The 23,299-nt window shown below is 37.9% G+C and overlaps 1 protein-coding gene across 1 annotated transcript in view; it reads left to right on the top strand.

Annotated features, from left to right (window-relative positions):
* The window catches only part of l(2)k01209 (uridine-cytidine kinase-like lethal (2) k01209), a 154,597-nt gene that overhangs the window by 4,570 nt on the left and 126,728 nt on the right, over positions 1–23,299 (top strand). The window contains exon 2 of the mRNA XM_090371459.1: positions 15,500–15,765. Coding sequence (XP_090227585.1) covers positions 15,500–15,765 — 266 coding nt within the window. The remainder of the gene's footprint in view (positions 1–15,499; positions 15,766–23,299) is intronic.

The following is a 23,299-nucleotide window of genomic DNA, read 5'->3' as shown; positions in this document are numbered from 1 at the left end:
CTTTTTTGATTTAAATTTAGAAGTATAACATTATTTTGTGATTTTCTGATTAATCTGGTGTATTTATTCTTTACTCAGCCTTGTAATTGCATAAAAGTATCGGTAAGGGTATCAAATCCACATGTTACAAGTTTCAGCTCCGCTGAACTCTAAGTTTTTTAGCCATATTTAGCCACTTTATTGACCAATTGTTACATCAAATTATTTTCTAAAAGTAGCTTATAGACCTAGTCAGGATCCTTAGTTTATTCTGGATTGAGACATTGGGATTTGGAAGTTAATTGATACTAAGTGTCTGTAGATTTACCATTCGTAACTTGCCACCATTGTTATACGACACAACGTTATATCCCGAACTAGATAGCGTAAGCTTAGTATAGTATATAATATTGTCAATTAATCAGTAAAATCTATTAATCTTGTTTGTTAAATTTCATTGTCAATTAAATTGTACTTTTAACTAAATATATATAACGACTTGGATTACAAACGTAACATAATTAATTAATACATAACTTGATACGGAAGTTATATAAACGGAACTCGTAGATAATACTTGATACTGAAAAATATATATAGCATTATAACTGTGTTGGGATAAAAGTTTAGGGTTATAATTTTGTACTGAAATTGAAATTTTATTGAAATTAAATCGAAATCATGACTCAGACCAGAGCAGCAAAGCAAAAGGCTCAAGCTAATGGGAGTGCTGTGATGCAGGGGAGAACTGAGGGGGGGGCAGTTGCCCTCTGAATCACAGCCTTTTAAAATGCACTGCTTGCATGATGTTTGTGGAGCAATCAGGCACTGGACATGATATTGCCAGGGGGGAATGTTTCTGTGTGCATGATGTAAGGAGTGTAAGGAAATCAGACGACAACTCAGCGTTGTTATGGGCCTATATGAGAGCTTGAAGGAAGGGTGGATGTCCTCGAAGGATCTAAATTGAGGGCCCATCAAGCTCTCAGCTGCCCACATCAATGCCAGAGCTTGCACTGGCATTGATGTGGGCAGCTGTGTTGTGTGATGTGGTCATCACACAACACAGCGGCAACCCCCAAGGCAGAATGTGCTGATCCCACAGGAACTAGTAGTTGTTGGTGACTCTATTGTCAGGGAAACAGGGAACATCCTTTGTAAAAAGGATAGGTGGAACACGACCAGGGTATGTCTGCCAGGGGCAAAGGTTGATGACGTTGTAGAGTGGATATCATCTTTTAAGGGCACAAAAGGTGATATAGTTGTACACATTGGCACTAATGATATTAAGAGTAGGAGACTGGCAGAATTGCTTAAGTACAGGTCACTGTTGAAAAAAAAAAAGCCGTGAATTAGGGTTGAATTTGAAAGTGGCTGCAATTCTGCCCAGACACGATAGGAGGGAGTATATGATCAGAGCCCTGTCGATCAATTCGGCCCTGGAAAGATTGTGCAAGGCTCAAGGGGTAGAATTTTTTTTCAGCCTGGTCTGTACTTGTTAAGAGGAGACACTGCTTCTACAGGGATGGGATACCCTTAAATAGAAAGGGTGCAAGAATATTTGCTGATGTTATCGAGGCAGTGTTAGGTGGGTCGGAAAACTGATAGCTTGGGGGGATACAAGGACTAATAGATTGCCAGTAACCACTGGCAGAGCTGAAAGTGATTCTTGCACTGCTTCTATTGGAATGAGCAGCAGCCTGAAAAAAAAAGATGCAGGATATTTCAGAGACTGCTGGGAGTCATTGCGGTACAAGTAAATACATGGGTTGTGTTAGGGTAGCTAAGAATAGGAACAGGTGCATGTATACTTGCTTGTACACCAATGCTAGGAATTTCGTAAATAAATTTGAGGTATTGCTCAAAACATCAAAGGCAGATATTGTTGGGATATCAGAGACATGGTGTCACACAGATATAAGGAATGCAGAACTGGAATTTGGGGAGTACAATGTGTACAGAAAGGATAGACAGGATAAGAAGGGAGGAGGGGTTATGCTATTAGTTAAGAAACACATAAAATCCAAGAAAGTGAAGCCAGTCAACATCGCTGGACAGTGCAGTGTTGAGTCAGTTTGGTGTGACATAAGCATAATAAGAAACTGTACATGGAAATAGTGGGCCAGTAAATCAGTGTCTTATAATGGGGGATTTTAATTTTCCAGATATTGACTGGAAATTGTGGGTTGGTTACTCACACACTAGAAAGGCTTTAGTGGATTTATTGGATGATTGTTTTCTACATCAGCATGTTCGGGAAGCAACTAGAGGGAGTAATACTCTTGATCTGATTATTAGTAGTGATTCTTTATGCATTAAGAATTTGCAGATAAAGGAACCACTAGGTGGCAGTGATCATAGTGTTCTGAAGTGGGATTTACTTCAAAAGGTAACTACCATTGAGAGTAAAGGAAAGGGTTTTTGCTTTCATAAAAGCGACTACGATGGTCTGAGACAGTATTTAAATTCTATACAGTGGGACCAAATGATGATGTTACCAACAGCAAATTCAAAATGGGAAGCATTCAAAGAACTTATCTTGGAAGCTACTAGGCTTTACATACCAACTAAGAAATATTGTTCAAGGTTTAGGCCTAAGTGGAGGTCAGATGAACTAATGAGACATATGGCAGAGAAGAAAAATGCATGGGATACATACAAATTAACACATGACACAGAAGCCCATGATAGATACAGGTTGATCTGTAACCAAGTTAAAATGGAGGTTAGGCAGGCGAAGGCAGATTACGAGAAATCTTTGGCAAGGGATGCAAAGAAAAACAGCAAAGAGTTCTTTACTTATGTAAACTCTAGAAGGAAGGGGATGAATCAGATTGGTCCACTTGATATCGATGGGTCAACTGTTGATGATCCTGCTCAGGTAGCTAACAAACTAAATGAATATTTTGCATCGACATTCACACATGAGGAGTTATTCAGCAAGGGGAATGCCAGAGGTGTATTCAACTCTAGCAGTAAGCTACAGAATCTTGAAATAACTGGGAGTAAAGTGGAGGAGAAATTGTTGAAGATAAACACAAGAAAGGCACCTGGGGTGGATGGGATCTATCCAGTTATATTAAAGGAGGCAGCAAAGGAAGTAAGCAAACCCTAAGCCATAACTATGAGAGCTTCCTTGGACTCAGGGGAGGTACCGACAGACTGGAGATGTGCAAATGTGACCCCAATTCACAAAGGAGGATCATAGGCTGACACAAGTAATTATAGACCTGTGAGTTTAACTTCTGTTCCAGGAAAATTAATGGAGGCACTAGTTAAAGAAGCACTGCAGGATCATCTAGACAAGACTTCAGTTATAGCTCGGACACAGCATGGTTTTGTTAAGGGAAAGTCTTGCCTGACCAATTTGATTGGATGCTATGATGCAGTCACAAAAGAATTGGATGCAGGGAATAACTTTGATATTATATATTTGGATCTTAGAAAGGCTTTTGATACTGTTGCACATAGAAGACTGCTGCACAAATTGGAGCAGTGTGGCATTGGTTGCAAATTGCTGCTATGGATAAAGGGTTGGTTAAGGGGAAGAATACAGAGAGTGGTAATCAATGGACACTGCTCATCGTGGACTAATGTTATTAGTGGAGTCCCTCAGGGTTCAGTGTTGAGTCCATTATTGTTTTCTGTATTTATAAATGATATTGATGATGGTATATCAAGCTTAATGTCCAAGTTTGCAGACGATACAAAGGTTGGCAGGGTTGTTAAGGACACTACTGACGCTATGTTGCTGCTTCAGGATCTGGAAAGGTTGAGCCTATGGGCTGAGAGGTGGCAAATGAAGTTTAACATTGACAAATGTAAAGTACTACATATGGGAAACAGCAACCCCAGAGCAACGTAGCAACTCTGTGGTACTACACTGACAGTTGTAGAGAATGAAAAGGCCCTGGGGTAATTGTGCAGGCAGATATGAAGTTCTCTGAGCAGTGCAGACGGTCTGCAAGAGTAGCTCATGGTGTCTTGTCAATGATATACAGGAATTTTTCTACAAGGATAAGGAGGTGATTATTCCCCTGTATAAGGCAATGGTCAGGCCACACCTTGAGTACTGTGTACAGGTCTGGAGGCCTCATTTCAAGAAGGATGTAGAGCTGCTGGAACAAGTACAGAGAAGGGCAACAAGATTAGTGAATGGAACAAAGGGTTGCTTTTACGAAGAAAGGCTTAAGTTTTGCCAATTACAGTGTCTGGAGACTAGGCACTGGCGAGGTGATCTGATAGAGGTGTATAAAGCCTTGAATGGTTTGAGCCTGCTCAATGCCGACAGGATTCTTCCTCTTGCTCAGAATAATCACCTGAGAGGGCATAAATTCAGATTGAGGAAAGACAGAAATTTTCCATCCCTTGTTGTGGAAGTTGATAGCCTAAATAAATTTAAGGCTCAGCTGGACAGGTATTTCGAGCGAACGGAGGGGCGAAATGGAAGTGGTTTTTTTTTTTTTTTTTTTTTGGCTGATGCTGCATAAGCTTGCTTTCTTGCATCATATGCCTCTACTAATGCTAACTCGGCGATCACTGAAATATGACCACATGCCTAATATTAGGCCACCATTTGCACGGATAAGTCTCTATTTTCCTAGGCATTGACTCCTCACTTCTCCTTCCAAAACATTTTACAAGTGTTCAGTTGAATTGAGGTCAGGTGGATTAGGAAGGCAATCAAGATGTGTGATATCTTTTGTTTCTTGAACCACTCGTGCACAGCGTTGCTCTGATGACACTGCATTATCATCTCAGAATTTCCTATTCCTGTCTGGAGTAAAAAATGCAACATGGCAGGGTGCACATGGTCTCCTAAGAGCTGCTGTAGATCTCACCAGGGAAATGTTGGTTCATATGCATCAGTGGTCTTAGTTCTTGCCAGCAGGTAGTGGTAGTTACTTAATATAGGGACTTGTTTTGCTGGCAAGAACTAGGACTGCTGATGCATATGGACCAACGTTTCCCTGGTGAGGTATACAGCTGCTCTTAGGAGACCATGTGCACCCTGCCATGTTGGACTAGTGTTGCTTGTGCCACACACAAAGGTGTCCATTGCCATGTTGCACCAGGCATTTGAACTTATTTGACTCCACAGCATTTGTTGTCAATGATGATCAGTGGTGAGAAGAGGGTGTATCTTGAGTCATCTGCTGTGGAACTGCATACGTTTTAGTGTGGCACATTGTCGTTTGGGATATTCTTGAATTATCCATATTGTATTGTGATGTCAACTGTCACACAGCAACCTGTTGTAGTTTATACAACATGCTGCACCCTTTGCACACCATGGACATCCACTTTACGTAGTCCTTTACAGTTCTATCAGTTGCAGGTGTTGACTCATTCAGCACCATTCTTTGTATACTTTAACCACAATGGACTGTAAGTAACCGAAAAACACATTAGAAACAGCATCAGCTGTTTCTAATGTGGAAGCACCTGATGTACGAGTTCCCACAATCATGAGAGCTTGTGTTAGTTTTGGTATCCTCTTGAAACTGTGATATCTTTACTTTGTCCGATAACTGCTACTTTATCACTTTGACTTGCGCTTGCAGCGAAAAAAAAATTCTCGAGAGAGAGAGAGAGAGAGAGAGAGAGAGAGAGAGAGAGAGAGAGAGAGAGAGAGAGAGAGAGAGATCGATCCAGCTCAGGACTCTGGGTTTGCCAAGCCCATACCCACCAGATGTGTGGTTACCTGGGGTTATTATGGCCTTATACAAAGGGATAATTACCTCCTTATTCCTGCTAGCAAAATTTCTGTATATCATTGACAAAACCCTATGAGCTGTCTTGGAAGCATGCATGCACTACTCAGAATTTAAAGTCTGACTGAACAATTACCCCAGGTCTTTTTCACTCTCCAATATTTGAGTGAAGTACCACATACTTGATAAGTTAAAGATTAGAGAGTTTAATAGTCAAGATAATCCTTAATAGAGATTATTGTCTAGAAATGTGAGTGTCATCTAAGATGAGCATAGGAAATTTAGAAAATTTGTTTTAAAATATATATTAGAAAATTAGTTCTGCGTTTATCTGATGATATGGGTCAACATGATGCTTGCAGTCACCTCATGAATTCTTGTTAGTTGCCACAACAGCTGATTTTGATAAGATGTTCTGAAAGTAGCAATGTTTCAAATGAGAGGGCAGATAAAGCTTTGGATACAAACTTAAATAACTTCAAGGAGTGTGCCAAGGTAGTAAACTCTAGAAGAATACTTACTCTTAACTATGTCTACAGTAATGTTAGGAGATTTGTCAATAAAATGGTTGAATTTGAACTCCTGGTTAGGACAACTAATACTTACATAATAGGGCTAACAGAAAAGGGTGCCACCCGGGAATTGAGGATGAAGCGTTCCACTATGGTATGTATAATGTATTTAGGAAATACAGGGAAGATAGAAGGGGTGGTGGTGTCATGCTTCTTGTCAAAAGCAGCCTGAGCACTAAAAGACTTTTGCAGAGTCTGAAGTTATGTCTGCCAGCATAGAATCTGTGTGGTGTGAGTTAGTTGGAAGCAAAGGAACAATGAGAGTGGGAGTGATCTACTGATCAGAAGATTGTGAAGAATATGACAAGACTTTACATGCAGATGGAATGGGCAAGCAAGCATGAATGTCTTATTATGGGTGACTGTAATCTGTATAATGTATTATACAGATTTCAATTCGATTGGAATAAGTGGAAGGGGAAACTCATAATGGGAAAAACTTTTTTAAATAAACTAGATGATTATTATTTGTACCAGCATGTTAGAGAAAGTACTAGGGGTGAGAATATTTTTGACCTCATTACTAAAGATTCAGATGACATCACAGGGCTTAAAGTACAGGAACAATTTTCAGGAAGTGATCATGCAATCATCAGGTGGAAGATGAAGAAATATGTAGTAGTTAAAGGCATATGTTTTAACTTCAGAAGAGGGGATTTTAAGGTGCTATATGGCAATCTGTGAACTGAGCAGATTACTGAGGGATGGCAAATATATTGATTTATGGAATACTTTTAAAGCAAAAATCACAAAAGCCATGAACAGAACACTTGCATACTTTTGAGAAAATATTGTGGGAAGAGGATGCCAAAATGGATGGCTGGTCAAATAGAGCAGAAAAAGATAGCAAGGGACAGTTACAGAGTGTTGAAAAGTACTCAAGCTTACAACAGGTACAAATTGATCTATAATAGTACCACAAATAAGGTCAGGCAGGCCAAGGCTGCATATGAAAAAGCATTGGCCAAGAGAGCAAAGAATGAGGAAAAGAAATGTTTGTGAATACAACGAACAAGAAAGCTAATCAGATCGGACCCTTGTGCACTGGGTGAGGGTAAATTCTTAGATAACCCAACTGATGATGTGGATGAATTGAATAGGTACTTTGTATCAGTCTTTACTGATGAAAGACTTCATGCTGAGAAGAGGCTGAGCGAATGAGGCAGAGCCATATGAAATTAGTGATGTAATTACAGATGATTGTTTATTGGAAAAACTTTTGAGCATAAAGGTAAATAAGGCTCCCGGAGTTGATGGCATATACCCCGTAGTGTGGAGTGAGAGGGAGTGTTTTGAACTACAGAGGTTAATTATGAGGGAATCTTTGGACTCAGCAGAGGTTCCTTTGGATGTGCCAATGTATTGCCAGTACATATAAGCAGTTAAAGAGTGAAGTTGGTAACTACAGACTAGTAGTCTGACTTCATTGATAGGAAAAATCTTAGAGGCAATGATTGAGTGCAATCCAGGAACCTTTAGATAGATATGGCATTCTGAAAACACACAACATGGCTTTGTTAAGGGTAAATCATGCTCAGCTAACTCATTAGACTATTTTGGCACAGTAATTCATGAGCTGGATTTAGGGAATAATTTTGACATAGTTTATTTGAATTTTAGCAAAGCATTTGACTCAGTCCCTCATGAGAGCTTATTGTATAAGCTTGAACAAGCTGGGATTACTAGCAAGATTCTAAGATGGATTTCTGGCTGGCTGCATGGCAGAAGGTGGTGAGTTGTGATTAATGGATGTTCTTTAGATTGGTGTGATGTCAGGAATGGGGTCCCTCAAGGATTAGTACTTTCACTGTTTGTCATTTTTATAATTGACATTGACCAAGGGATGGAAGGTGTTATGTCAAAATTTGCAGATGATGTAGAGATTGGCAGAATCATTAATGATCAGTGCCAAGCAGTGCACCTTCAGGATGAATTGAACAGATTTCAAAGATTGTCTGAGAAGTGGCAGCCATGTTTTAATGTTGCTAAATTCAAGAGCTTATATTTGGTTAGGGTTGAATTAAAAAATAGTGCAGGAGGGAAAGGGGTCTTGGAGTTACAATACGGGCAGGTATGAAGTTGTCTGAACAGTGTAAACAGGCAGCCAGAAAAGCCCATGTTTCCTATCGATGATTTATCAAATGTTATCCTGTAGAGATAGGGAAATCATAATCCCACTGTATAAGGCAATGGTAAGACTACATTTGGAATACTGTGTTCAAGTATGGAAGCTTCATCTGAAAAAATATGGATCTTCTTGAAAGGATCCAAAGATGGGCAACTTGAATGGTGACCATATGAGGAAAGACTCTGATTATGTGGACTATAGACTAGGCACCTCAGAGGTGAGTTGATTAAGATTTACAAGGCTCTGAGAGGGATTAGCAAAATGAATGAAGGTGGAATTCTCACCGTTCTAAACAATTCAAGAACTAGAGGTCATAAATTCAAATTACAGAGCTTGAGGTTTAGATTAGATTAGATTATAGGAAGTTTTCTTTTGGCCAGCCAGTCATTGATTGCTGGAACAAATTGCCCTTGCAGGTAGTTGAGAATGACAGTTTGAATAAATTCAGAGGTCAACTGGATAGTTACCAGTATGAGGGAAGCACATTTTGTATTTTCTTATTCCTTTTCTTTTTTTTTAGCCAATGCAACAGAAGCCTGTGGCTTCCTTGCACTATATGGCAAATATTGTTACTATTTATTGTAAAAGGTATAGGTGGTGAGTGTTTGGAGTCTCCCTTATTTTAAAAAAAAAAAAAAAAAAATGTTTAGAGATATGGGTTTGATTCCTGTTGACAATTGGAGAAATTTCTATAGTCCTTCATGTTCAAGGCTGTAGTTAGCCAATCTCAGGCAGAAGTAATACAGTTTTCCCAGTGAGATAATTGCATTTTATACCCTGCACAACATGCAAATTGTCCCATAAACACTTTCAGACAAAATACATGATGCAGATATGAGTGACAAATTTCATTAAAACAATTTAAAATTTTGAATTTTTGTAGTTGTGCACCATGTTTGCTACTAAATATGCATGTGTTTCTACATTTAAGCAAGATTCAATTTTATTTTTTTATTCAGTGCTTTAGTAATTTTTGCTTTTTTTTTTTTTTAACTTAATGCATTTTTTATTATTATTATTATTTTTTTATAATCTTTTTAGACCATTTGTTACTTGCATTAGGTATTTCTACTCTATCTGCAATACTGTTTTACTTTTATTTGTAATTTTTTTTTCTGTTCATACCTCCTCCCTCTTCAAAATTGTTTTACACCACAGATATTTTGGTGGTATTTCTAAAGATGTATTATGTCCTCTATCACCCAAAAATAAATTAATACAAACTATCTCCAAAAATAAAATGAATTTTTTTACCTCCTCAAACTTCCTATTACCTAACATATAGGTTAGTGCAAAAGCATCATTTTAACGTAGCCATCTACCAAAGTAGTTAAATTAATTAATTAAATTGGCATCGTTTTGGTTATATCTCATATTGTGAATGCCTTCACAATGAGTTGCCATGGTATTGTACTACCTCGAATAAGTAACACTTCACCAGTGGAGAAGACTACTGTTACTTATTCTCAATGGATACTGCCACCCAGACGGCACCGTTTCAAAGCTTTTTGGCTTCTCTTTGGTGTGTGGGCAGGTACCCTGGTGTTGTAATAGTGACAACCCAGTTATGAAGTATAACTTCACAATATGAGAGATGCCTGATGGTGTGCAGTGATATAGACTATAAAATATTTAAGAGCAAAGACTCTTGCTACGAGGTAGAATGACTAACATATAGGTTAGTGCAAAGGCCCTTGCCCATAATTTTTTATAGTCTATATCACTGCACACCATTAGGCATTTCTCATATTGTGAAGTTATACTTCATAACTGGGTTGTCACTATTGAAACACCAGGGTACCTACCCACCCACAGAGGAGAAGCCAACAAGCTTTGAAATGGTGCCATCTGGGTGGAGGTATCTGCTGAGAATAAGTAACAGTAGTCTTCTCCACTGGTGAAGTGTTACTTTTAGCATTAGCAAGGACACATGATGCAAGAAAGCAAGCTTATATAGCATCAGCCAAAAAAAAAAAAAAAAAAAACACACACCCCACTTCTCATTTCACCCATCTTTTCGCTCCAAATGTTTGTCTAGTTCTGCCTTGAATCTGTTTAAGCTATCAACTTCTACAACGACAGATGGAAGTTTGTTCCAGCAATCAACCACCTGCTGGTTAAAGGCAATCTATCATACAACTGTCTTTCCTTAATTTGAATTTATGCCATCTCAGGCGATTATTCTGAGCAAGAGGAAGAATCCCATCAGCATTGAGTATGCTCAAACCATTCAAGGCTTTATACACCTCAATCAGATCACCTCTCAGGTGCCTAGTCTCCAGACACTGTAATTTGCAAAACTTAAGCTCTTCCTTTGTAAGAGAAACCCTTTGTTCCGTTCACTAATCTTGTTGCCCTTCTCTGTACTCGTTCCAACAGCTGTACATCCTTCTTAAAATGAGGCCTCCAGACCTGTATACAGTACTCAAGGTGTCGCCTGACCACTGCCTTATACAAGGGGATAATCACATCCTTATCCCTGCTAGAAAAATTCCTGTATATCATTGACAAGACACCATGAGTTACTCTAGCAGACTGTCTGCACTGCTCAGAAAACTTCATATCTGCCTGCACAATTACCACCAGGTCCTTTTCACTCTCTACCACTGTCAGGGTAGTACCACAGAGTTGATATGATACTCTGGGGTTACCGCTTCCCATATGCAGTACTTTACATTTGTCAATGTTAAACTTCAGTTTCCACCTCTCAGCCCATCTGCTCAACCTTTCTAGATCCTGTTGCAGCAGTGTACTGTCTTTACTGTCATTTACCAATCCTGCCAACCCTTGGACCATCTGCAAACTTGAATATTAAGCCTGACATACCATCATCAATATCATTAATGAATACAGAAAACAACAATGGACCCAACAATGAACCTATAACATTAGTCCACGAAGAGCAGCATCCATTGATTACCACTCTGTCTTCTCCCTCTCAACCATCGCTTTATCCATAGCAGCATTTGGGTCCAATGCCACACTGCTCTAATTTGTGCAGCAGTCTTCCATGTGCAACAGTATAAAAAGCCTTTCTAAGATCCAAAAATATTATATCAAAATTATTCTTTGCATCCAGTTGAAACGCATGCTGTGTCCGAGCTATAACTGAAGTTTGTCTGGATCAGTGGTTTTCAACCGGGGTGCCACGTAATTTGGGGTTAAGTTACTTAAACTTATTTTTTTTTTATTTAATAATAAAAAAGGTGTACAATATCTTTTTAATTTTGTGGTAATCTATAATTGATGTATATATATGTATACGTGTGTGTGGGGGGGGGGGGGAGAATTGGATCTAACAGGGAGAAAATTGAATAGGGGTGCCCCAAAATAAAATAAATGACTCTGGTGCCGTGTCTAGATGATCCTGCAATGCTTCTATAACCATTGCCTCCATTAATTTCCCTAGAACAGAAGTTAAATTAGCAGGTCTGTAATTACCTGTGTCTCCCTTTGATCCTCTTTGTGGATTAGGGTCACATTTGCACATTTCCAGTCCATGGGTATCACCCCTGAGTGCAAGGAAGCTCTCATAATTATGGCTAAGGGTTTGCTTACTTCCTTTGCCGCCTCCTTTAATATAACTGGATAGATTCCATCCACCCTAGGTGCCTTTCTTGTGTTTATCTTCAACAGTTTCTCCTCCACTTTACTTTCAGTTATTACAAGCTTATCTAGCTTACTGCCAGAGTTTAATACACATCTGGCATTCCCCTCCCTGAATAACTCCTCATGTGTGAATGTAGATGTAAAATATTCATTTAGTTTGTTAGTTATCTGAGCAGAATCATCAATAGTTGATCCATCGATATCAAATGGACCAATCTGATTCATCTCCTTCCTTTTAGAGTTTACATAAGTAAAGAATTCTTTGTTGTTTTTCTTTGCTTCCTTTGCCAAAGATTTCTCGTAATCTGCCTTTGCCTGCCTAACCTCCTTTGTGACTTGGTTACAGACCTGTTTATATCTATCATAGGCTTCTGTGTCACCTGTTAATTTTTAGTATCCCATGCATTTTTTCTTTTTTGCCACATGCCCAATTAGTTCATCTGACTTCCATTTAGGCCTAAATCTTGAACAATATTTCTTAGTTGGTATGAAAAGCCTAGTAGCTCCCAAGATTATTTCTTTGAGTGCTTCCCATTTTGAATTTGCTGTTGGTAACATCATCAGTTGGTTCCACTGTATAGAATTTAAATACTGTCTCTGCTCACCGTAGTCACCTTTATGAAAGCAAAAACCCTTCCCTTTACCCCTGATGGTAGTTACATCTTTGAGTAAATCCCACTTCAGCACACTGATCACTGCCACTTAGTGGTTCCTTTATCTGCAGATTCTTAATGCATGAAGAATCACTACTGATAATCAGATCAAGAGTATTACTCCCTCTGGTTGCCTCTTGAACATGCTGCTGTAGGAAACAATCATCCAATAAATCCACAAAAAGCCTTGTTAGTGTGAGAGTGATCAACCCACAAATTCCAGTCAATCTACGTCAAATTAAAATTCCCCCATTATAAGACACTTTGATTTACTGGCCCACTCTATTTCTTTGAACAATTGCTCATTACACTCATCAGATTCATTAGGTCTATAACACATGCCTACTCTCATTTTTCCTTTCCCAGTGCTTATGTCACACCAAACAGGCTCAAAATTGCATTGTCCACTAACATCGATTGGATGCACTTCCTTAGATTTAGTTTCTTAACTAACAGCATAACACCTCCTCCCTTCCTGTCCTGTCTATCCTCTCTGTATACATTGTACTCCAATTCTGCACTGCTTGTGTCTGTGTGACATAAGCAGTGTATTTGTTAACTTATTTAAGTAAAAAAACTTTCACAATTACTGACCAGTAAGGTGCTCCTGGGGTTGATAACATTTACTGTGTAATCTTAAGAGAGGTGGCAAATGAGTACATTGAACCATTGAGGCTATTTATGAGAGCATCACTGGACTCGGGAGTGATTCCGTTGGATTGGTAAAGTGCCAATGTATCTCCAATACATAAGGGCGGTTCTAAGAGTGAAGTTGGAAATTACTGGCCGTTAGTCTAACTTGAGTAACAGGGATAATCGTGGAGACTATGATCGAGGGTGGAATTCAGGATCACTTAGATAGACATGGAATTCTGAAGGATATTCAACATGGTTTTGTAAAGGGAAAAATCATGTTTAACTAATCTGATTAGCTATTTTGACAGGGTCACTCAAGAGCTGAACTTGGGGAATAATTTCAACACTGTTTATTTGGATTTCAGCACAGCATTTGACTCAGTCCCACATGAGCAGTTACTTTATAAGCTGGAACAAGTTGGAATCACAGGGAAAATTCTTAGATGGATAGCAGGGTGGCTTCAGGGCACGAGGCAGAGGGTTGTGATAAATGGTTATTCCTCAGATTGGGTTGATGTAAGGAATGGGGTTCCCCAAGTATCATTATTAGGACCATTGTCATTTTTGATTTTCATAAATGACTTCGATGAAGAAATAGAAGGCGTGATGTCTAAATTTGCAGATGATGAAAGATTGGTAGAGTAGTTAATGACTGCTGGCAAGCAGAGCTTCTTCAGAATGACCTAGATAAACTTCAGAGATGTTCAGAAAAATGGCAGCTATGCTTTAATTCAGCAAAGTGTAAGGTATTTTACCTGGGGAACAGCCACCCCAAAATAACTTGTACACTTGGCGGAGTTGAACTAATGCCAGTAGTGGAGGAAAGGGACTTGGGTATTACGATACAGTCAGATATGAAGTTCTCCGCGCATTGTAGACTGGTTGCAAGGAAGGCCCATGGTGTCCTATCGATGATTTATAGAACAATTTCTAGTAGAGATAAGGATGTCATAATTTCATTATATAAGGCTATTGTTAGACCACACTTGGAATACTGTGTTCAGTTATGGAGACTGGCGGCAGAAAGGTGCCCATATTATTATTATTAGCCATATGGTGCAAGGAAGCCTGAGGCTTATGCTGCAGCAGCCAAAAAAAAAAAAAAAAAAAAAAAAAATTCCCTATGAGAGAGAGAGAGAGAGAGAGAGAGAGAGAGAGAGAGAGAGAGAGAGAGAGAGAGAGAGAGAGAGAGAGAGAGAGAGAGAGGAATCACTAAGAAAGAGAAGAATGGTGATATCCGCCTCAGGACCCTGGGTGTGCCAAGCCCATACTCACCAGATGTGAGCCCCTGGGCATGAGGAACAACTTTGAATATGTGGGTTGCAGAGCTTGGAAACTAGGCACCTTAGAGGAGACTTGTTCAGGTGTTTAAGGCTCTGAGAGGCATAAGCAAAATGAAATGAATAAGGGCAAAATTTTCAAAGTTATAAATGATTCTAGAACTAGGGGCCATAATCTCAAGTTACTGGGGTAGTTTAGACTGACTTGCAGGAAGTTTTATTTTAGCCAGCGAGTTATAAATTACTGGAATAAGTTATCTACATGGGTGGTAGAGGCTGACAGTCTGGGGAAATTCAAGGTTCAGCTGGATAATTACCTAAGGGAGGATGGGAAATGCATAGGTTGTCCATTTCCTTTTTTCTCTTATTAATTATTATTATTATTTATTATTATTAACTTTCTTCTGATTAATTTGTTTTTTTCTTATTATTTTATGTATTTTTTGTTATTTTATTTGATTATTTTTATTTATTTATTTTTATTTTTTTTTATTTTTTGGCTGGTGCAGTATAAGCCATAGGCTTCTTTGCACCATGTGGCCATTACTAATATTGTTCACCCAAAATTTGTCCTTGTAAGAACACTGACTTGCATTGAACCCTTGCCAATGAACATTAATCAGATTTTTTTTTTTTTTTTATGTTTATCGTATATAATCAGGTATTTCTGTTATGCCTATCATTTTTATTACTTTATTTTTGTTTGGTATAGACTTTAAATTGAAAAAACAATCTTTTAACCTGTTTCTTAATATTTTCCCAATTTTCATGTTAATATTCTTTATTTTTTTAATGAGTGGGTGTATTTTATTATTTTTTTCCATGTACTAGTTACTAAAGAAGAAGCTAGTTACTAAGCATTAGTGTTTATAAATTTAAATTACAGAAACAGTATGTTACTTTAAATATATCTATTTTTTTAATGTAGTGGTAGCAGTGATGAGTTGAACTATGACATTGATGCTTTAGAAGGTACTGAAGATATGCCTGGATCTTATCCACAATCTCCTGTTTCGCCTCATCTAAACTGCTCACCACGGCGTTTCCGAGGAAAGAGAGAACGCACTTGGTCTATGACAAAAGCTGGTTGTTCTCGAGAATCTGTATTAAGAACAAGGCAAAGAACAATATATACAGCTGGTCGTCCACCATGGTATGACACACATGGCCAACTAGTAGAGCCTTTTGTAATAGGTAAGGTAATACAGTTTTATTTTAAACAAAACTGTTTTTGATTAATGGTAGCACTTTATTTATAAAATATTTTGCAGGCTCTTAGAATTCTTGATCCACTTGCTGTGCTTTCTGACAAAATGACATACCCATAATGTGGTATAGTACTATGATTCCTCCTTGGGCAAGAATGTAGGTCTTTTCTTATGCTGTTCTGCTTCTGCTTGTTCTTGAGTATGTTGCTCCTTTGTATACCCTTTAAAACCAGTGCTGCCTACTATGATATCTGTGGAGTAGGCATTATTTTCCACACTTGGTAAATCCTAAATGCAACCTGCTTGGAGGCTGTATTTGAAATTTTTCCTAATCCGAGATTTCAGTCTAATGGAAGAAATGCCCACTTCATAATTATTCAAGAGACAGTGAACTCTTTAATGGTTGATTTTGCTGCAGAACTTGGTGAACTGTAGGTTATGATTGGATAAGTATTCTAGATATAAATGAAACTAAAATATTAGGTTGTGTGTGTATGCATTGCAATTGTTTTTCTCTTCATATTGCTTGAAGAGTTTCACATATAAGTAATGCTATTATGTGATCAGAGGGATAATTTAGAGTACATTTGAAGATAATAAAGCACTCAAACCTATGTTAGTTTAATTGTTTTATTTCTGATTTGGAAATATGTACATAATGGAGCGAAACATCTCGTGGTATTTTCTTACTACTTCTTCACTGACAGCTGTTTTGCAATATCTTACTTAGTTGCTCCTCTTGTACAGTTGGTTGAATCACTGCCCTCTCCCACAACAGGTGGAAAAGACTTGAGTTTGAGATACCGCAGCTTGCAGTTAGCTCTCATGCTTAGAGAGGGTCCATGACTCACAGCTGTATGTCAAGGTTGGTACATAGGTGGACTTGTACCAACCTTGACCCACACTGGTTTATGGCATGATACAGGTGTCCTGAAGCTGCAATCCTTGCATTTAGCTAGTCTGTTTGGCCATCCTCCCTGATAATAGATCCCAAATAATCGAAGTGCTGAACCTGCTCAATGTTTCTCCCATCTAAGGTGTGCAGGTTTGCAGGAAATTACCATAGACTTGGTCTTGCCAGAGCTAATGGCCATTCCTCTTTTCACCATAGCTTCCTGCCACACGTTCAGGTTATGTTGAAGATTTCCTGTGACTTGGCTATCAAAGCCACATCATAGGCAAAAGCAAGCTTGAAGATAGTGAAAGGCCTCATCATCCAATTTCCCAACAAGAAAAGTCTGGTATGTATCTTGCAGTCCTTGATAATGTCATTCATGATTATGATGAAGTGATACAGGAGAGAATGTCTCCTTTACTTGTACCTGATGTTGTCAAGAATTCTGACTTCATGTTGCCAGTTCTCACATAATTATGGCATCTCTTATAGTAACTCCTAATGGCAGCTACTAAGCTTCTGCTAACATTTTTCTTTTCCAGCACTCTCCATAACTCACGCCACTGAACTGTCACATGCCTTCTCAAGGTCAAGGTAGCAAAGATTCACTTCTGGATTATACTCAATGAATTTCTCAATTTGCCAGAGCATAAAGATAAGATCTTGTGTACTCCTTCCAGTCTGAACCCACATTGGGCCTCCTCCAGCTGCCTTTCCACCTCTTTCCTCAGCCTTATTTATAGTATTCAAGAATACACCTTCCGTGGAACGCTAAGCAAGGAAATGCTCTGTGATTTTGGCATTCATAGTTCTTACCCTTTTTAAAGATGAGCCCAGTCTGCTGTGGTATCTTCTTACTCTTCCATGCCAGCTGTATTACTCTCAATAGAAGATCTGTTCCTCCATCACCCATATCACTGTCACTGTCACAAAAGATCACATCAAGTTCTTGTGAACTTGATCACTTAGATCATCAAAAGATCATATAGAACATCAAGTTCTTTTGAAGTTAGGTCTTGTGACCTTTTGTGATGGTAATATTGCAAAGAGCTGTCACTAAAGAAGCGATGAGAAAATACCATGAAATGTTTGACTCTATTATTATGTACATATTTCCAAATCAGAAATAAACAATTAAACCAATATAGGTGTGAGTACTTTTTTGTTTCAAATAACACAGTTTATCTACTCACCATACCACTCAAGGAATATCTAATTTAGAGTACAGTTCACTTCAAGATATTTGATTTAGAGCTAGTTCCAGATCTTTGATTCGCCGTACTTGCTGTATGGGCATACTTGCAATTTGCAGCCATATAAACCAAATACCATCTTAGAAAGGGCATGATGGATGTATATTTTATTGGATTAAGTTTTCACTCAGAGTTAAACTTAAATATAATATAAGAGTTGTAGCTTGCTGATATTATCTGTTTCTTGCGTATTGGTAGCGGAAAATAAATGGAGATCTTTATGTGATCACCCATAAATGACAATATTTTTTATTAACATATGAAAAAAAAAAAAAAAAAAATCCGAAGCAGCGCCTTAGACTAATAAACCAGTGTTCCACTTTGAGGCCAACATGCAGAAATGTGCTCACTGAACTTTTATGAGAGCTATTGAATAATTTTGCAATGTTGAGTATTAAGTTCATACAAATTGAATATCCCCCTCTAATATTATAGAAGTTGTGGCTGATTTTCATTAGATACTAGATATTGATAAGATCAGACATTAATTGAACATTCAAATGACTAATATCAAATTAGTGTTTGAGTATAATGATTATACATGTTACAAGCTAAATGGAAACCTTCTGGCCGAAACTGTTGAGAGAGAGTACACTTCTAGTTAAAATTAACAAAATATATTATATATGGACAGACTTGTAATTAATTTGATGAAATTGGTTTTATTATTAATGAATAGGATGAAAGTTAATTTTTTTTTTTTCTGTCCTGTTCAAAAAAATAAATGGAAATTCATCTTTTATTGTCAAAAAATCTTTAAATTTTAAAGAACATGGTTAACATATATGTAACTAGATAAGTATATTCTCATTAGACAAGCACAGCAAAAACTGCTAGTCTAATGTATACCAATGCTAGAAGTATAGTAAATGAATTTGAAGTGTTGGTCAAGACATCAAAGGCAGATATTGTTGGAATAGCAGAGACGTGATGTCACACAGATATAAGGAATGCAGAATTGGAATTTGGGGAGTACAATGTCTACAGAAAGGATAGACAGAATAGAAAGGGAGGAGGTGTTATGCTGTTAATTAAGAAAAACATAAAATCAAAAAGAGGTGCATCCAGTTGATATAGATGAACAGTGCACTGTTGAGTCAGTTTGGTGTGACATAAGCACTGCCAAAGAAAAATAAGAGTGTGTTATAGGCATGACACTCTTATTTTTCTTTGGCAGTGCTTCTCTTTGGCCACTCTATTTCTCTGTACAATGAACAATTGTACAGAGAAATAGTGGGCTAGTAAATTAGAATGTCTTATAATGGGGGATTTTAACTTCCCAGATATTGACTGGAACTTGTGGGTTGGTCACTCACACACTAGTAAGACTTTTGTGGATTTATTGGATGATTGTTTTCTGCAGGAGCATGTTCGAGAGGCAACAAGAGAGGGTAATACTCTTGATCTGGTTATCAGCAGTGATCATTTGTGTATTAAGAATTTGCAGATAAAGGAAACCACTAGGTGGCAGTGATCACAGTGTACTGATGTGGGATTTACTTAAAGATATAATTACCATCAGGGGTAAAGGAAAGGGTTTTTGCTTCTGTAAAGGTGAGTACAGTGGTCTCAGACAGTTTTTAAATTCTGTACAGTGGGATCAACTGATAATGTTACCAACAGTAAAATCTAAGTGGGAAGCATTCAAGGAATTAATCGTGGATGCTACTAAAAGTTTCATACCTATTAAGAAATATTGTTCAAGGTTTAGGCCTAAATTGTTATCAAATGAACTAATGAGACTCGTGACAGAGAAGAAAAATGCATGGGATGCATATAAATTATCAAGCGACTCAGAAACCTATGGCAGATATAAACTAGTCTGTAATCAGGTCACAAAGGAGGTTAGGCAGGCGAAGGCAGATTACGAGAAATCTTTGGCAAAGGATGCTAAGAAAAACAGCAAGGATTTCTTTACTTATATAAACTCTAAAAGGAAGGGGATGAATCCGATTGGTCCACTTGATATCGATGGTTCAACTGTTGATGATCCTGCTCAGATAGCAAACAAACAATGAGTATTTTGCATCTACATTCACACATGAGGAGTTAAGGTTTGAAAATGGCAGAAGGTTATCAAATTGTAGCAGGATGCTTAATGATTTTGTAATAACTGAGAGCAAAGTGGAGGAGAAATTGTTGAAGTTAAACATAAGAAAGGCACCTGGGGTGGATGGGATCTATCTAGTTATATTAAAGGAGGCAGCAAAGCAACTAAGCAAACTCTTAGCCATAATTATGAGAGCATCCTTGGACTCAGGGGAGGTCCCCATTGATTGAAGATGTGCAAATGTATCCCCAATTCACAAAGGGGGATCGAAGGGTGACACGAGTAATTACAGACCTGTTAGTTTAACTTCTGTTCGGGTAAAATAATGGAGTCACTGGTTAAAGATGCAATGGAGGAAGTAATTGTGCAGTCAGATATTAAGTTTTCTGAGCAATGCATGCAGCAATGCAAAACCCCATGACCTGCCCTGGCAGGTCATGGGGTTTTGTCAATGATATATAGGAATTTTGCTAGCAGGGAAAAGGAGGTGATTGTCCCTCTGTATAAGGCAATGGTCAGGCCACGCCTTGAGTACTGCGTACAGGTCTGGAGGCCTCATTTTAGGAAGGATGTAGATTTGCTTGAGCATGTACAGAGATCATCTAGACAAGACTGCAGCAATAATTCAGACACAGCATGGGTTTGTTAAGGGAAAGTCTTGTTTGACAAATTTTACAGGATATTATGATGTGGTTATAAAGGAACTGGATGCAAAAAATAATTTTGATATCATATATTTGGATTTCAGGAAAGCTTTTGACACTGTTGTGCATGGAAGACTATTGTACAGATTGGAGCAGAATGGTATTAAGGGTAAGTTGCTACAATGGATAAAAGGATGGTTGAGTGAGAGAAGACAGAGGGTGGTAATTAATGGGTGCCGCTCTTCGTGGACTAATGTTATTAGTGGATTCCCACAGGGTTTGGTGTTGGGTCCTCTGTTGTTTTGTATATTATACCTGATATACCTTCATCAATGATATTGATGAAGGTATATCAGGCTTAGTGTTGAAGTTTGCAGATGATACAAAGTTTGGCAGGGTTGTTAATGGCAGTGTGCTACTGCAACAGGATCTAGATAATTTGGGCAGATGGGCTAAGAAGTGGCAACTGAAGTTTAACATTGACAAATGCAAAGTACTGCATATGGGTAGAAGTAACCCCAGAGAAACGTACCAACTGTGTGGTACTACACTTAAGGTGGTAGAAAATGAAAAAGACCTGGGAGTAATTGTGCAGTCAGATATGAAGTTTTCTGAGCAATGTAGACAGGCTGCCAGGGCAGGTCATGGGGTTTTGTCAATGATATATAGGAATTTTGCTAGCAGGGAAAAGGAGGTGATTGTCCCTCTGTATAAAGCAATGGTGAGGCCACACCTTGAGTACTGCATACAGGTCTGGAGGCCTCATTTCAGGAAGGATGTAGATTTGCTTGAGCGTGTACAGAGAAGGGCAACAAATTGGTGAGGGGAATGAAGGGATCCTCTTTTCCAAGAGAGGCTTAAGTTCTGCAAATTGCAGCGGCTGGAGACTAGGCACCTGTGCAGTGATCTTGATTGAGGTGTATAAGGCCTTGAATGGATTGAGCACGCTGAATTCTGATGGGATCCTTCCACTTGTTCAGATTACAAACCTAAGGGGGCATAAATTCAAATTAAGAAAAGACAGATGTAGAATAGATGTGCAGAAATTTGCCTTTAGCCAGCAGGTGGTTAATTGCTGGAACAAACTTCCGTCTGGCATTGTGGAAGTTGATAGGTTAAATTAATTTAAGGAGGAACTGGACAGGCATTTGTAAGGAATGGTGTGTTTTTTTTGGCTGATGCTGCATAAAGCTCATACACTTGCTTTCTTGCATCACATGCCACTACTACTACTGGTGAAATGCTGATTAATCTAATAAAAAAAAAGTGTACTTTTTTGGGCCCTGTATTCAACTTTTCATACAAAAGTTGAATACAGGGCTTACAACAAATACATTTGTGGCTAGCTCATAGGACCAAAGTATAGGACAGTGATATGAAACCATTGGTATGTGTCTCTGTGTGTGGGCATTGAAGGTGTCACAGGAAAAAACAGTAAACTTTGCTTTTTGAGCCAAAATTGTAATATGTTTATACTTTCAGAATATTATTTTGTTTTTTTACAAAATAAAAGTAACAAAATTGAAACACTTTATGCTATGCAGCATAAGATCAAATTTGGTTTTTTGTTCTTACTTCCTTTATATACTATTTTTGAAGTTGATGCTGCATAACATTTTTAAAATGGATTCCAAAGTGACATGCAAAGCTCTATTTTATTAACCAATGGTAAAGAATGTGGTAGTCTTCAGAAAAGAGTTTGGCATCATTGGTACAGGGGCATAGAGAACTGTAAAGTTTTCTGATTTAAGTGCAACCACAGTGTGCACCTGTCTTTTTCCTATTATGTCATTAAATGTATAACTCAAATGTTCTTTGCATAATTCTAGAAACTGATCTGAAGCTAAAATTTGGTTAAATTGAACAGAGGAAAATCCAGAATTTTTAGTTGAACTGGAGAAACAAGTTCTATATGGGTTCTTAACACATGTTAACTAATAAAAACATCAGAGAAGAAATGTCTACTTAAGAAGCTGTTGTCCTTTAAAAAATGAAGCAATTCTTTTTATTAGTTGGGATTAAGCATCCCAACTAAATAATAAGTGGGAACTTAAGTTCCCAATTTTGTTTTACTTCATTTCATTAGTCATCATGAAGATAAACACTCGTATCCACCCACCCACGAAAAGAGAATTTTCCTAGCTGTCTATATTTCAATTAGGTGAAGCAGAAAACAAAGAATGTTTCTTGATATGTTACAGAAGATATCTTGGCTTGCTTGTGTGAAGAACTAGCTCATGGAGTTGAGATTATCTCATCAGTGAATTATGGAATAAAGAAAATTCATTAAGATTAATCTGCAAAGGTTAAAAATTAAAGTAAGAAAGGATATTTATGATTAGTGAAGTGTTTTTGAAGCACTTGCTGTATACAGAGGAAGAAGGAAAAACAGGTCACAAAAGGAATGCATTATTAAGAGAAAGAAATTAATGCACAATTAAACTAAATATTATAGACAATTTTTACTTTCAGGATAATACAACTACAGTTGAAATGCTGATGGAGCTGAAGACAAAGACATTTTTTGCAGGCAGAACAACTAACAGTCCTTTTACTGAAAATGGTAAGTGTCATGTAGCAAAATCATATAGTTAAACTGGATTTAAAAAGGGGAAAAAAAAATTGGATTGGAGAAAAAAGTTGTCTATGAAAAGAATCATTATTTTATTTTCATTTCT

This window comes from Mastigoproctus giganteus, chromosome 4, assembly GCF_048544385.1.
Source record: "Mastigoproctus giganteus isolate SK-2022 chromosome 4, ASM4854438v1, whole genome shotgun sequence".
Classification (NCBI taxonomy): domain Eukaryota; kingdom Metazoa; phylum Arthropoda; class Arachnida; order Uropygi; family Thelyphonidae; genus Mastigoproctus; species Mastigoproctus giganteus.
This window is presented reverse-complemented; position numbering and strand designations above follow the sequence as displayed.